This window comes from Diospyros lotus, chromosome 7 (assembly GCF_014633365.1).
Source record: "Diospyros lotus cultivar Yz01 chromosome 7, ASM1463336v1, whole genome shotgun sequence".
NCBI classification, from domain to species: Eukaryota; Viridiplantae; Streptophyta; class Magnoliopsida; order Ericales; family Ebenaceae; genus Diospyros; species Diospyros lotus.
In genome coordinates, this window is record NC_068344.1 from 28,455,765 (window position 1) to 28,470,060 (window position 14,296).

The following is a 14,296-nucleotide window of genomic DNA, read 5'->3' on the forward strand; positions in this document are numbered from 1 at the left end:
TGTCGTTGCCAAACAAAACGTATACATGACTATTTATTGCGCGGTTGCTTTATTTTTGCTAGTTACATAAAAACGAAAAAATCCAATGTGATGAAGGCCAAATAGCACGGAGATATTTGTATAGTTCTACAAAAATATTAGGTCGAGTACTGATGAATTCATAACCAGAAATTTCAATGTTTGTGATGCCCAAAAATTTCAGATTTGGCCAATTCTTATTTTACTTTATTTTTGTGTTTGGCTAACTTTAAAATTATTGACTAACATAACAAAATTTTAACCATTCAGTGTATCTATTTGCAGCCAACGTTTTACTCATTGCAACCATTTTTTAATATACCTAAAATATCCTTAAATAAAAATTCAATTTTACCCTTGTCTACAATACTCAACCACCACCACCTGACATACGTCTTTCGCCGGAAAAATTTTCTTTCTTCACAGTGGCTCATATCCCAATCAAATATTTTCTCCTATCTGTATCTCTTTCTCTTAGAGACTTAGAGACTCACTTTCAGCTCACACTCATACAAATCTATTTTCTCTCATCAGCGATTCATACATTTTATGATCGATTATGGATTACTACACTAAACTATTGACGGAGAACTGGGACGAGTTTGAGGAAGAACATGATAGTTATTTAGAAAAAGAATATGACGCACAGACACGGGTAAGTAATCTGTAAATATTTGTTTTAAAATATGTGTTTGTGTTTATAAAAATGTAATATGAGTTGTATTGAAATGTAAGAGTATTTATAAATAAATATAGAGATAATGTAAGGAAGAATGCCTTTAGGGGAAGGTTGTAAGGAAGGTTACTTGCCTCTGCGAAAGTTGGAATTCGGGAGGGCTGGCCTTCTCCGAATTTTAGCCTTCGGGGAAGGCAGTCTTCCCCGAATGCTGGCATTCGGGGAATTATGGCCTCCCCGAATGCTATTTAATTATCACTATTTAATTAAAAAATTTAGTTTTTTCAAATATTTGTATAAAAATAAAATAAAAATTAAGTATAAAAAATATTAATTAAGACAATTTAATTAAAAAATTAAGTTTTTTAAAATATTTTTATAAAAAATAATATATAAAATAAAAAAATTAAAAAAATGAAAGTTGGGCCGCTCTCGAAACCTAGGTTTCGGGAGCGGCCCAACCCTTCGAAACCTAGGTTTCGGAGGCGGGTAGCCGCCTCCAAAAGCTAGGGTTCGGAGGCGGCTGCCCCCTTCCGAAAGTCAGCTTTCGGAGGGGCGTGCCCCCCCCCCCCCGCCGAAAGCTAGCTTTCGGAGGCGGCCCTCGCCTCCGAAAGCCAGCTTTCAGAGGGGCGAGGTCCCCTCCGAAAGCCAGCTTTCGGAGGGGGGCAGCCGCCTCCGAACCCTACACACAGACATCATTCTTTTTTTTTTTTTTTAATTTTATGTATTATACAAATACACACACAGACATCATCACTTACAACTTCTACAAGTGGTTCTCCTACACACCATTCCTACTGCCACATCACTTCTATTGTACTCTCCCACTAGAATTCCTGATAACCTTCGAGGAAAAGAAATACTTTTCCACCATTATCTTTTGTGATGCCATTCTTGACAATCTTTCACAAGTAATTACTTAGTCAAGAATGAATCTAAACTCCTTGACCTTAGACTCAAATATTCAAATAATGTATGGACATTGTAAGCCCAATTAAGCAGTTGATCTTGTGTACCCATCTTATTAGTTCAACTACATATTTATATATTTACATATATATTAATATTGATCGAGATCTCTTTTAAGTAAAGACTCTTTTGATAGCATTTATTAATTATTATAATTTAAGTATGATAAAAAATCATATAAATTTAAAACTTTATATATAGTTTTTATCTGATTAATATCTCTTGCTATTCAAGTTCATGCCTCTGTGACATCACTCAATCATCATTTTTATGAATAAGCTTTTTGTAAATATATTAATTTTCTTTCATTACTTAAGAGAGTGAGGTATAAAAAAAAACTAATATACTTACTAAACAAATGGATGAAATGGAGAAAATTTATAAAAACTAAAAATAAAAAGACCACAGAAAACTTAACATGAGATATGATTATCTTCGAAAAAAAACAAAATTATAAATAAAAATAATTAAAAATCTAAAATTTATATGTAATTGATTGTATGCAGTGAAACTAAAATTAATGAATGTGGTGGTAGCCATGAGAGTGACGGAAACTGGACTTGTGTATTGGTTGTTGCCACTTGAAGTTTTGAAGTTGAGGTTAAAGTTGCTGGTTGAATTATTTTAATATTGTGTTTGGATGGATTTATATAATCCAGTGGCCCAACCCTCCGAACTCTAGAGTTCGGAGGTGCTGGGTGCCTCCAAAACCCAAGTTTCGGAGGCACGGGCCGTTTTCGAAACCTAGAGTTCGGAGATGCTGGGCGCTTCCGAAACTCAAGTTTCGGAGGCACGGGCCGCTTTCGAAACCTAGAGTTCGGAAGTGCTGGGCACCTCCGAAACCCAGGTTTCGAAAGTAGCCCAAGCCTCCGAAACCTAGGTTTCGGAGGCGTTGGGCGCCTCCGAACCCAGTTCGGAGACGCAGGCTGCCTCCCATTGCCTCCCTTCGATGGTGGTGACCGATCCGAACCCAGGGTTCGAAGGCCGCCGCCACCACATTCGAACTCAGGTGGCCGTCACCTTCACCCATCCAACATCTCTCAAGTTAAAATCTTCTAACCCAAAAATGTAAGTAAAAATTACCTCACCAAGCACACAACAGAGAGACGCAGCTGTAGGAAAGGCGACGACGCCAAGTTGCGATAGAGAAGGGGACGGCGCAATGTATGGATATATGAGAGTAATTTTGGAATATAGATGATTGCAACAAATAATAATTATGGGTGTGAAGAGTAATTATTAAATTTATTTTAATTATGATTGTGAAGAGTAAAAGTTCAGTGCTAATAGAATTTCCCTTCAGTGTATTGTAAGTTGAGGGTGCACCTATATATTTTGCTATGACTCTAGTAGGTTATGCATTAAGCCTTTCAAGGCCCCTTAGTCCATGGCAGGCGACCGCTCATTTACAAACACACCCCCCCCCCCCCCCCCCCCCCGCTATGACTCTAGTAGGTTATGCATTAAGCCTTTCAAGGCCCCTTAGTCCATGGCAGGCGATCGCTCATTTACAAACCCCCCCCCCGTTTTGGGCTTTTGACCTTAGTCCTCTTTCTCCTTGTTTATAGCCCGATCCCATAAATTTTTTTCTTTTATTTTCTTGATTGTTGTCCGTACGGGTCTAACCTACATCTCCTATTCTTTCTTGGCTTGGTACTTGATATCCAATGCTATTAGAACTAATAATGATCATGAAATAATATAGGTTTTTTTTTTTTTTTTTGCTGTTCGTTTCTTTCTGTTTTGCTCTCTTCTCTGTTTGTTTGCTTGGTCTATTGCTTCTTGTTTCGGTTTCTTGCTTTGTATGCTCTATATATAAAAAGAAATAAAAAAAAAAATCACATGAAATCATCAACAATGATATATGTTCATACGATAACTAAGACTAACCTAGTCACCAGGAGTGCCTTTAGCCCATTTCTCAAACAATTGATGAGAAAGGTCAGAGGTTCAATCCTCTTCCTCTAAATATTTTTTGGTAATTTTGTTGCCGTTATCCTTTTTTTTATTGACAGCATGGTGCTTTCTGGTGTTTTAGAACTCACCTCAATAGTCCTCTCATATCATATTCATATGTTAGCTAACACACTACAAAAGTATTTTTTTCCAACCATTGCATATATATTCTAGACCCATATTCTCAATATTGTGGCATAAATTCAAAAATGCTTTTCATATAATTACCACAAAGAATTGAGAACATAATAATCATGCAAATGACTGGAAGAAATTTTTAGAAGTAGATACTCAATAGAAATTACCACTCATCTAGTTCTTGTGTATAATATATACTTTAAAACTCCTTGACCAGAAGCGTTAATAATTTTGTTTCTTCCTGAGTAAAAAAGGATGGTTGGAAGCGGGATCGCAACGGCAGGGCGCGGGCTCAGGCAATGGATCCGTTCGGGGGGGTGGCTGACACTTGAAAGCACTCCGACGTTCTAGTGAGTGAGAGGGTAAGGAGAAACCAACGTATCAGTAGATTAGAGGTCAGAACATATATTGCCTATGAAAAGAGTTGGTTGATATAGGAGGAGGAGATGTCCTCCTACATGCGTCGTGTGTTTGCAGGTGATGGGACTGAGTATTTGGCATCTGTGAAGGTTCTAAGGTGACATTATATGTCGACTGGACCCTCATTAATGTGGATATATGAGATCCGCCATTAATGAGGACGAGATCTAGGCGGCCACGCGGATACCTAGCTAGTGAGGGTTGCAATGATGCCATGGTAGGCTAGCGTTGGGCCAAGATTCGACCTAGAGAGAAGGCCAAGACTGAGCCCAAGGAGAGGGCAAAGATTAGGCCCAGACAGTCCACAGCCCCCTAGGTCAGATATTTGAGTAGCAAGCATTCGATCTAGAGAAAGGAGGCCTGGGCAATTTTTGCTGCATGTGCTAGTTTTGGAGATATGGGTTAAAGTCCGATCGAGGTGGTCGACCGTGCTGGCTTTGGTTTTACTCCAGTTGTGTTTTCAAGCATTTGTGCCATGTAGCAGTTGTAGCGTGAAAGGCAAGTGTAACGTAAAATCATTATAGATATTAAGCTTGTAATCAAATGTAAATTTCGTAATCAAATGTAAGTGTCTTCTGGGTACCTTGTTTTTCGTTGTGTCTTGTATACTCTTTTTGGTGTTAGCGTCTTTTAGTTTGTCTGGTTATGTCTTGATATGAAGTACTCTGGGATCGGACTGGTGTAGTTTCAAAGTCCAGCGTGCATGTTTGCTACAAGGCACGGCTTTAGAATCAGACTGAGGTAAACTCGAGGTTCGCGCGGGGCGGACTGACCATGTCGGTCTGGGTATCAAGCACGGCTTAAAGGAGGATCGAGTCTGGTTCGAAGTCCTATGTGCCTGTCTGATACAAGGCCTGACTCGATAAGGCCGAGACTGGCTCGAGGCGCCTAGAGTGATGATGGGGCTGTGCTCGAGGTCCGTGCGAGGTGGACTAACCATGTCAGCCTGGGTCCTGAGCACGGCTTAAAAGAGGACAAAGTCTGGCTCGAGGTCTTATGCGCCTGTCTACACCTGTATTTGAATTTGTTTAGTAAAATACGGACTTTTGGAATACCTTGTTGTTTTGGTCTGCTTTGCTAGTGTTTTGTTCGGGTATTTGCCTTTGTCAGTGCATACGCTAGGTGAGGCGAGTTTGCAGGTGTCTTGGTCTTATATTTGGTTGGTTAGGCGGGCCAAGGTGATCTGAGCTAAGATGGCCTAAGTTTGACGGGAAAATGGGAGTGTTCTGAAGGTTGTTGGGAATTTTTGCTAGGAAGTCCGTGTCTTACACTTGTTAGGTTACGACAAGTAATAAGTGGAAACAAGTGTCTTTACTTTAGCAAGGCGTATTGTAACAGTGAGTCCCCAAAAGGATGACTGTTTTAGCTATGGTGCACCTTGCTTTCTTACTCCGTTGATTTGGGTAAAGGCTTTTTCTTGGGTTCAGTTAGGTGGCAGGCTCCGTTGTTGATGTTGGTCTGGTGAGGTATTTTTGTTATAGATGGCTTGCTCTGGGCAGGGGTCCGGTCTTTTGGGGTGGGGTTCTATTACGGGCTAAAAGTGGTCGTTTGCTCACTACAAAAAAATTGATTTTTAGCGGCGATTTTTAAAATAGCTGCAAAAATTGAAATTTTGCGACGGTTTGTAAACCACCGCAAAATACTATTTTAGCGGCAGTTTTTTTAACATTTTGCGGCGATTTTGAAAAACCGTCGCAAAATTCATTAAAACATTCAATTTTACGGTGGTTTTCAAAAAACCATCGCTAACTTTAGAAAATAATTAAATAATTAAAAAATAAAATTGAATTTAGCAGCGATTTTTAAGAAATCGCAGCTAAATTAAAAAATAATTAAATAAATCAAAATTAAAATTAAAATATATTTGCGGCGATTTTGAAAAATCGCTGCAAAATTCATGAAAAATTTAATTTAGTGGCGATTTTAAAAAATCGCCGCTAAATTAAAAAAATTATTAAGTAATTTAAAATTAAAATTAAATTAACATTTGTGGCAGTTTTTGAAAACCGCTACAAAATTCATTAAAAAATTTAATTTAGTGGCGGTTTTGAAAAATCGTAGCTAAATTAAAAAAAATTAAATAATTTATAATTAAAATTAAATTAACATTTACGCGATTTTTAAAAACCTTAGCAAAATTCATTAAAAAATTTAATTTAGCAGCAGTTTTGAAAAACCGCTGCTAAATTAAAAAAATAATTAAATAATTTATAATTAAAATTAAATTAACATTTGCTGGGGTTTTTAAAAACCGCCACAAAATTTATTAAAATTTTAATTTAACAGCGGTTTTTAACCGTCGCTAAATTTAAAAATAATTAAATAATTCAAAATTAAAATTAAATTGAATCAAATTAATAAAAAGAAATATAAAATCTTAAAAAGAAATTAAAATTTTAATTTAAATTAATTGCAAAATATTTATATATATAAAAGTAGGATAGTCTTGAAAAAAGAAATTTCCTTCCAAAACTTGCATTAATTAATGATTTGCGATTAATACTTATTATATTAATAATTTATATTTTGTAATTTGCATTAATAATTTAAAATTTTCAATTGCTTTGAAGTAATAAGTAGTAATAAAATTTTCCCCCAAAACTTGCATTAATGATTTTCATTTAATACTTATTGTTAGATTGAGAGGTGTTATGGCACACACCAAGAGGGGGGGTGAATTGGCTATTTTAAAAATCTTGATAAGACTTGAAATCTTTTTGACCCAATTGAGGTTTTAGGATTTAAACGTAAAGTATATAAAATGACAGATGTAACTTTACAAAGAAAAATATGTGAACCAAGTGAGGAAAAATGAAATGTTTGGAAAGATAAATAAATCAAGAAGTACAAACACAAGAAACACAAGAATTTATAGTGGTTCGGCTTAACCCAAGCCTAATCCACTACCTTAGCTGCTCACTAAGGGTTTTGCAAACAATCCACTAAAACCCCCTACTTAAACCAAGTAGGTGCTTTAGTCCAAGACTAGAAATTACAACATCTTGCTTATACAAGCAAGCCCTCTAGCACCTAGCTAGGAATTACAACTCCTTGCTTTAACGAGCAAGTCCTCTAGCACAAAGATAGGAAAATAAAAGTGATACAAATGTAAACGAGATGCTAAGAGTTGGCACTCTTAGTTACAAGTTCTCTCACAAAGAAAACAAGGCTTGAATGAATTAATACAAGTTAAAATCAAAGCCTTGAAGAGAGAAAAAATTGAAGCCCAATCACTGTAAATACAAACGAGAGTAACAGTAAGCTCAAATTATTTCATTTTCGTCCATTAGCCTTCTCTTGATCTCCTTGATATGTATATATAAGCATCTCAAGAGTTTTGCACAAAACTAGCCTTTATTGAGCCGTTGGAAAATGAGAAACTAGCCGTTGGAGATTGAAAAATTAGCCATTGTAAGTTTCTGTGAAACACATAGTCGACAGATCAAATGGGTTAGTCGACTATTTCTTCAAATAAAACTAGGGATAGTCGACAGATAAGAAAGCATAGTCGACTATTTTTCAACCAAAACTTTTCATAGTCGACATATCCTTTTACACAGTCGACAGATCAAAAATACAAGGAAAATTTTGAAATTCATGAGCAAACATAATCGACAGATGAAATAGCATAGTCGATTATCCTTACACAATAGTCGACAGAATGAAATATAGTCGACAGAGGCCATATATAGTCGACAGCACTAAACAACATAGTCGACTATCTTCTTGGAAAATCTGAAAACTTAACAGATAACATGTAGAAGTACACTTGATTAATACAAAATATCACCACATATTTACATTTCTTTAGTTTAAGTAAATGTCCTCATTTTGTTTAATTTATATTTTACCTTCTATTTACTTTAATACATAAATGTAAATAAAAAAATACCCTCATTTGGATTCCATAAAAATATCTAAAAAATCAAAATCCATAAGAATAAAAAAGTAGAATTTGGGTTTTAGTAGGAACATAGGATTTTGCGATTTTACCACCTCTAAGATATACATTTTCTATTTCTTGAAAAATTCGTTAAAAATCGTTTTATCATTAATGAATGTTAACTATTGAATTACCGAGAGTTAGTTTTATAAAACTAAAATATTTTCATATATGTCTCCTTATAAGGTGTTCTAGCCTTCCAGACTTAGAAAAATATGACTTTGAATTCTCGATACTTGAAATTCATTTGATTTTCATTCTCACAAAATAATACTTGATATTGAAATTGATTTATGTTGAAAACCACAACCTTGATTCATAACTTAGGGATTAAATAAAATATTATTTTTTATCATCAAAACTAAGTATATAAAAGTAAAACAACACTTATTGCATTAATTTCTTCGATAGGCTGCTTACAGCAACTGCACGTAACTACCTCCTCTTCCTCACTGTGGTCGTTGGGATGTCCGAGGGATAACCAAATGTTAAAGTCCAATATGAATTGTTCGGGTAACTTGGAACGTGATCTATGGAATGTCCGGCCGCACTTTGCGCACCGGTATATAGGTCCTGACATATGTTGATGGCACTCTGTGCAGTTGCCTTTGCCGTCGTGTATGAACCCAAATTCATGCCAATTGCAGTCTTTGGGGCTCAAATATGGTGGCTGAGTATAGTTGGGGTCCAAAGTTGGATAACAATGGTAAGACATGGAGCGTAGCACATCAGAGACACATTTCTTAAAATCTCCACTCGGCATGACGTCCACTACTAACTTGGGGACATCGCCGATGTCGTAATCTGAGTTGGTTTTCAGCAGCCTCTGGAGATGTTCCAAAGAAGACGGCTTATCCCACCAATTTGCAATGGTTTTATCTCCTACTGCTCGATCCAGATCCTGCCACAACTCAACCACGTTGCTCGGCCTGCATTCGATGATAAAGAATGTGGTTTTTGTAGATTTAGCCAGGGTTTTTAGCTGGCTAAACAGAGATGGGTCGGAGAGTTCGGAATCAATAACAACAGAGCCCGCAACCTGGAGTTGCCTTGCGACAAAGTTGCGAAGCATTTGGTAATTAGATGGCTGGTTTATTGCCTCTTCTTCAGAAATGTCATCTTCCTTGAGAAGCGAACATCTGAGTGTCACTGCCAAGGAAAAGGCAACTAGTCTCCTGCCTGTGCAGCGATGGCCTTTCATTGCTACAATTATAGGACTATAAATGTTTTCAGCCTCCGGAATCAGTGGCCTGAGCTCTTCTGCAAAGCTTTTGTACTCATGATGATGGGGTCTTCCAGCCATACCTATTTCTGAAGACACAAGTTTAATTGCAGCTAGCGTAACTAAGATTAGCCTGCAGATCAAATCAAATCACACATATTCTGGGCTAAAATCAAATAAATTTAAAGAGCAGGTAAAGGGTTGTAAATGAAGGAACCCATTTGCCAAGAAGGGATCTGCTACAGCAAAGCCAATTTAAGGAAAACCCAGTTCGCCACAGATGTGAAAATTCGCCAGAATTCAAAGAAGATAAGTCAGTAGGATTGTAGGTGCATGTAAATATGCACATTCATTGTGATATCTCAGAAGAGACGGATGGCATATAATCAGGAGGACAAGCAGAGCATAAAAAGAAGATAACAGGGACAGAAACACTTTGCTTAGTTGCTTCAGTTCTGCCATTTCAAAAAAGCCTCATCACCGTCTAAACCAGAATTTTCAAGCAATTGAGTGGTTCTTTTATCTTGATATTTGAGATGGATTTAAGCTTGTTTGCTGCTGCTTTTGCTTCCATTTGAGAGCAAGTGTTTCCCTGATTCATTACTAGAATTAAAACAACACATCTAACCAGATCCGTGAGAGTATACGGTAGAATTACCTCAAACAGAGTAGAGTTGCTTGTAGCGGAGAATCGGAGATGAGCAGCAGCAGCAGCGTCAACTGTTTCTTCATGAAATAAAAAAATTCATTTAAAATGAGACAACCTACCCATAGGTGGTGGTTACGGTAATTGGATTCTCACGCCTTTCTATGTTTTTCTTGTTGAAGTCCAAAAAAAGAGTAAGGCTTAGTTTGGCTAGGCTCAAGGAGAAGATGATGGTTTATTAAGGGAAAAATCATGAAAATATATATCACAAATTTTTAGATTAAATAATCTCAAAATATAATTAGAATGGATGGCATAAATTGACCAAAATACCCCCCTTTGTATACAGACTCTCTCACTCTCTCTCATTTTTTTCTCTTTGCTCAAACTCTCAGTTTTCTTCTTCATCCTTCTCTTTTACTCCATCTCCTCTTCTAACCATCGCCTGCCATTACCATCCACCACCGCCCTCCGCCATTACTTTGCTGCCTTCAAGTTTGCTACATAGAGCCTTCAGACTCGCCACCGCTCGACTTTGTCAGGCCTTCCTTCCACCACCATCGTCGCATTTGTCGTCTACCAACACCTTCGCCAGCAGATCCACCCACATTTGCCCAAAGTCGGCCCAATCAGTTTGGGGGCTCTAGGCAAAAAAAATTTTGAGGCTTTTTTAAAAGTATTAATTTTTTAATAAAAAAATAAATAATACATATTTTTTAAAAAAAAATTCATCATTTTATTAAATTAAAAAAAAAGTTAAAGTTAAATCCACTACGAAATTTGTTAATTTTTTATTTCAATCAATTACATAATTGATGTCATTTTTTTATTTTTATTTATTAATTTTTTTTTAAAAATTGAAAACATCGTTTAATTTTACTAAATTTGTATTCAACATCAAATTCATACTATGGGTAAAAAAATATTATTGGTAGACTTACATTAATTTAATTATTACAATTATTAGTTATAAATTAGACCTGCAAATCGTACTATGAGTTTGTGAAAATTGAGTCTGAATACTGAAACAAGCAAATAAGTGCGAGAGAAAGAGGGGACACTGAGAAGTGAGATTAAGAACATGTAGTGAGACAGTGACCTAGACTGCACAGAGAGAGAGAGTAGGAAAAAATGAGTTTAATTGGGATTTTGAGAGAAAGATGGGGAAGAGAGGGAGAAGTGAAAAGTGAGTTTAATGGGTGGGTTTAAGAATTGGAAATTATGAATACACTATAAAATTGGACAGACGACTGTACAAAATTGGACAGAGAGTATGGGAAGAAAATATAAAATTAATATTTTATATTTAATTTTTAATAAAATATTTATTATTAAAAAATAAAAAAAATTAAAAATTTAAAAAATTGGGCCTTTTCACATTTGGGGGTCTGAAGCAGCTGCCTACTTAGTCTTACAGTAGGGCCGGGATTGCCTTTGTCCCTCCACTAGGAGGGTGGTTTTATCATGCACGTGTAAAAAGAAAATTAGATGAAAATTTATTTGGTGACGATCACAATTGTAATTTTAGTAAAATGTTAATAAAATAAATGATAAAATTATTTAAGAAATTAATTATCAATTAAAGGGTTATGAATTTAAATTTTTCTAACATACTTTTATTTTTTTAATCAAGATATAGAAATAATATTTTCAAAAATATTTTATTAATTGAGATTCATAATACAAAAATATAATGTTTGTATATATAATAATATAAAAGATATAAAAAAAGGCGTTACAAAAAGTGAAGGTGCAAATAACATTTTTTATTTTAAATTTTTCTTTAGGGAGATAATGGTAAGAAAAAATTAAATTTTTTTTTTTAGGTAACATTCTATCACAAGCACTCTTAGCTATTGGCTTTAGAGTATGGTAAACGAGTTAAATCAGAAAATTTTGTGGTTTTCGATTTCGATCTCAGAACAATACTCTAACTATAACGAAACTAACTTCAAATGAGATCGTCGGAACATAAGACTATGTTTCTAAAAAAAAAAAAAGTTATAAATTTTTTTAACATGTGCACATTTTGAACATCTGAATAGCGTTTCAACATCTTAAAAAAAATTGTTAGGGCATGGTTAAAATTTAATAATTTTATTTTATATATATTTACTATATTTTATTTTAAACATTAAAAAACATAATAATACTTATTTGAATGTTAAAAATAAAACGTAATAAATATATTTTGTTTGAAAAAAATGTATTTATTAATTTTTAACTATTATTCATAGGACTATAATACATTTTATTGGTTAATAAAGTATTATAAAACAAGATCTATTTTTCATTTATTAATAAAATTATTTTAAGACTAAAAACAATATATTTTGTTTAAAAATAAGATATATTTATTGAAAAATAACTATTTCTTAAAATAATAATTAGCACTATCTTGTTTAAAATAATATATGTTTTTTACACTAATATTATATTATATCTCGTTGAAACTGTGTTTACACTTATTAAATTGATTAATTACAATGTAGTACGTTAAATACACATAAGAAAATTATAAAGGTGGAGTAAATGTATTTAGAGCGTTGTTGTTGTCTTTATTTGCGATTATGTTGTTCGAATGATGGGAATAAATATTTAAGGATAATGTGTTAATAATACTAACATTAACATAGATTCGATCCGACCCTACTTGTGTGGGATAACTCTTTGCAATTTGAGTTTTGTGAATTTGGTGATATTTGGACAATCAGATGGATACTAAATTTCCTTTTGTTTTGGTTGAGGGACTCAGAGATTGAATTAGCAAGTCTTGAAACCTTTTGGATTTTATAGTGTACATTAATTTTGATTGTTTATAGAATTAAAAAATATTTGTTAAAGAATTAATAATATTTCTTATCAAATTATCAACTCTTTTTTAAAATTTATAAATATTTTTGGCATGTTAAAAAGTGTTTATAGTTTTTTTTTAAAAAAATTAAACACTTTTAATTTTTAAAATGTTTATAATTTTTGGAAAAATAATAATTAATAAAAATATTATTAATTTCTTTAAAAAATATTTATAATTTTAAATATCAAAATTAAATATTAAAAATTAGTATTGGCTATCAATTTATTAACAAAAGGGGAACATGATTATTGGGAGACAAAAGGGTTTTTTTTACTTTTAAATTGTACTTCTATGTCTTTTTAAATCAATTCTTTAAAGTCAATAATTGGGTTTTGGAGCCAACATTTCAATAATCAACTCTTTAAAGACAAGGTCCTCGTATGGTTCAATAATTAAATTTTTCACTTGAGGCTCTCTAGGTAGATAATGATAAAAAAAAAAAAAAAAAAAATCAAGTCCTTAAAGACAAGGTCCTCGTGCAGTTCAATAATTGAGTTTTGGGAAGCCCACGGTTCAATAACCAACAGTTTCAAGGCAAGATCCTCGTATATAGGTAAAGGTCCTTGCTAGGCACGGCGTGATTTTCGTTGCCGTCTGTGCTACAATTATTAATTTATTCTTGGCTTGCACCGTTTACTTATAATTTAGCCAATTTGAGGCAAGAAATATATATATATATATATATAAAGACCTTGTTATAGAATTGTTCTTTTTTGTTATTTTAATTATTGATATTAGAATAATTATGTCATTTAACATTTTATTTACTAACAATATTCTCTCCCGTCATAATTCAAAATTTCATTTTCTCTCTTTCTTGTTAAATTTAAATTTTAATCTCTCACCTCATTTAATAAATTTTTAGAATCTCAAAGTTACAATAGGTTTAAATACGGATTATTCTACTTTATTCGAATTGATTGACGCAAGAAATTACTAAAGACATCAAATAACAAAAATATCAATAATAAAACCCACCTAATAATTTAGGTAAACCTCAATTTCTGGCGGGCTGCAACTGCATCTGGCGGATTGCATTTGAGCGGACTGCATCTAAATGCAATCCGCCAGATGCAGTTGCAGCCCGCCAGCGGACTACATCTATGATGTAGCCCGCTGGGATGCAGGGGCGGGCTGCATCTTGGATGCAGTCCGCCAGCACTGCATGCAATTCGTCTAATGTGGGCAGACTTCAACATAGATGAAGTTTGCCCGTTCAATTCGAGGCAATGCGACAATTTTAAAATGATGATATTTTTATGATTTGATGTCTTTAGTCATCCTGTGCGTCAATTAATTCGGACAAAGTAAAATAATTCATGAATGAAATAAAATAGAAGGAGAATGCAAAGAGAATACATTAATTACGGTCAATGATGTGCTGTTCCCTAAGTGTCATGATTGTCATTATTCATTTTCATAACTAATTTTATTTATTTGAGAAATGTGCA

At 34.1% G+C, this 14,296-nt stretch overlaps 1 protein-coding gene across 1 annotated transcript; it reads right to left on the minus strand.

The window, feature by feature from the left end:
* Positions 1-5,118: 5,118 nt before the first annotated feature.
* On the minus strand, positions 5,119-10,453 carry LOC127805649 (uncharacterized). The gene is made up of 3 exons (XM_052342400.1): positions 9,560-10,453; positions 8,508-9,431; positions 5,119-5,189 (listed from the first exon to the last, which is right to left on the minus strand). The coding sequence occupies exons 1-3, from the start codon at positions 9,561-9,563 to the stop codon at positions 5,119-5,121; spliced, it is 999 nt and encodes a 332-aa protein (XP_052198360.1). The 5' UTR covers positions 9,564-10,453.
* Between the last annotated feature and the right edge of the window lie 3,843 nt (positions 10,454-14,296).